This window comes from Aphanomyces astaci (genome assembly GCF_000520075.1).
Source record: "Aphanomyces astaci strain APO3 unplaced genomic scaffold supercont1.42, whole genome shotgun sequence".
NCBI classification, from domain to species: Eukaryota; Oomycota; class Saprolegniomycetes; order Saprolegniales; family Verrucalvaceae; genus Aphanomyces; species Aphanomyces astaci.
Window position 1 is genome coordinate 301974 of NW_009798305.1, and position 2101 is coordinate 304074.

General features: G+C 46.7%; 1 protein-coding gene across 1 annotated transcript; it reads right to left on the bottom strand.

Annotated features, from left to right (window-relative positions):
• Window positions 1–888: 888 nt before the first annotated feature.
• H257_12705 (hypothetical protein) lies at window positions 889–1801 on the bottom strand. The gene has a single exon (XM_009840003.1). It carries the CDS (start codon window positions 1728–1730, stop codon window positions 1071–1073), a length of 660 nt encoding a protein of 219 aa, XP_009838305.1. The 5' UTR covers window positions 1731–1801; the 3' UTR covers window positions 889–1070.
• Window positions 1802–2101: the final 300 nt, after the last annotated feature.

Genomic DNA, 2101 nt, shown 5'->3' on the forward strand with positions numbered 1-2101 from the left:
GATGAGTACATATGATGCTAAATCTCCGGGGTTACACTGCATCGCTAGTGGTTAACTATCGCTAACCACTGAGATGCACTTAACGTAAGCGATGAGGTGGTCTGAGCATACAAAGGTCCATATATAAAAGACTCATATTGAAACAGTAGCTTGGGTCAAAAACAACAGGTGAAACTGTTCTAATAAGGGAATTATTGTACACATGCTTATGATTAGTAGTACAGTCAGTACCTATGAATACCTGCTTTTGATTAACATCAAATCATTGCATATCCTTGACAACGTTTACACTCGATTTCACAGGAGATTGATTCGCAATGACTGTTTCCGCCTAGAATCTCGTGTGGTGCACAATCCTAGCCCTCAATCGTACCAAGGTTTTGCATCACGTTATCTCGAACATATAGCTGTTTTTTGTTGGAATGCACTTATCCCCCCCTCATGCTATGACGACCCTGTGAGTTCAGAACATCACCGTGTGTTTCTTGCCGGCACCACACGAGATTCTAGGCGGAAACAGTCATTGCGAATCAATCTCCTGTGAAATCGAGTGTAAACGTTGTCAAGGATATGCAATGATTTGATGTTAATCAAAAGCAGGTATTCATAGGTACTGACTGTACTACTAATCATAAGCATGTGTACAATAATTCCCTTATTAGAACAGTTTCACCTGTTGTTTTTGACCCAAGCTACTGTTTCAATATGAGTCTTTTATATATGGACCTTTGTATGCTCAGACCACCTCATCGCTTACGTTAAGTGCATCTCAGTGGTTATCGAATGTCTTAAGTAAATGGATTAACTGTAAAGAACCACCGAAGCCAATCAAATCACGTCTTGTCGACCTTCACATGGGCAAAAAACCCCACATATATGTAAAGTATAGTTTGTACAAGCTTAAATGAGTTCAAATCGATTCTATTTATTTGGGCAACAATGACTCACACGTCCAAATTTGGGTGAAAAGCACAAAATTGATTTCAACGTACTTACAGTACATCGCCCATGAGTGTGCCGATTGTTTGTAGATTATCGTATTATGTTGACATTTGAAACCACGGATGCATCTATACCATCGCTCCAATCAACGCCACGGCCAGCGAAACCATAGTGAGTCCAAACGACGAGGCGCTGGAAGTACATAGCTTGACATAGAACGTAGCATCGTTGACTGATTTCCCATCCGTGGTGCAGTTCGGCAACGCAGCGGCGGTGGATTTAACGGCGGCGATGCACGGGGCGTCGCAGATGATGGTTGTCGACTGATTGAGCAGTCCCATGATGGTGGTCGTGGCGGGGATGCCGGTGGCGGATGCGCACGTGGCTGGCACGGGGGCCACCAAGACTTGGCTCACGGACATCAATTGGCTCACTGAGCAGGCACCCCCTGTGGTGCTGCCGCTGTCACAGACGAGCCCTGCCAACTTGGACATGGTGTCCTTTTGACTCACGCCTTGAACGGAGCAATCGGGGAACGACATAAGCCACGAGTTCAAGTTGGCCACACAAGTGGGAATGGCACAGAACGCGGCAAACTTGGCGGGGTCGGACGGCAAGAGGGACATCATGGATGTCGCGGTTTCGTATCCCTTGTTGGTGCAGTTGGCCCAAGGCACCGCCATGGACGCCTCCAAGACCAGGGACGACTGGTCCAGCGTGCATTCGGCCGCGGTCGCCAGTTGGATGGTTGTGAGGATTGTGGTAAATCCAAGGAAAGTCGTTTTCATCTTGGTGGATCGCAGGAAATGTGTGAATGAGCATGGTTAAACACGTTTGGTTGCCGCTAGACAATCATGGCGGCGATGTCCCAGGAGTGTTCAAAAATATCCCCCAATCAACCACTCAACCGTGTCGGTTGTTATCAATGGCAATGGATGGTCGGTCGTGTAGGTGTAGTTTGATGCTACAACGTTCACAATATGAAGTGGGGTTGGTTCCGCCTATATTTAGAGATCCACCTTGCATAGGCCAAGTACTGTAGTACGTCGTGTAGGTGTAGTTTGATGCTACAACGTTCTCAATATGAAGTGGGGTTGGTTCCGCCTATATTTAGAGATCCACCTTGCATAGGCCAAGTACTGTAGTACAACCCTGTGGT

Coding starts and splice junctions, on each gene's coding strand:
- H257_12705 (XM_009840003.1), bottom strand. CDS start 1,730: ATGAAAACGACTTTCCTTGGATTTACCACAATCCTCACAACCATCCAA.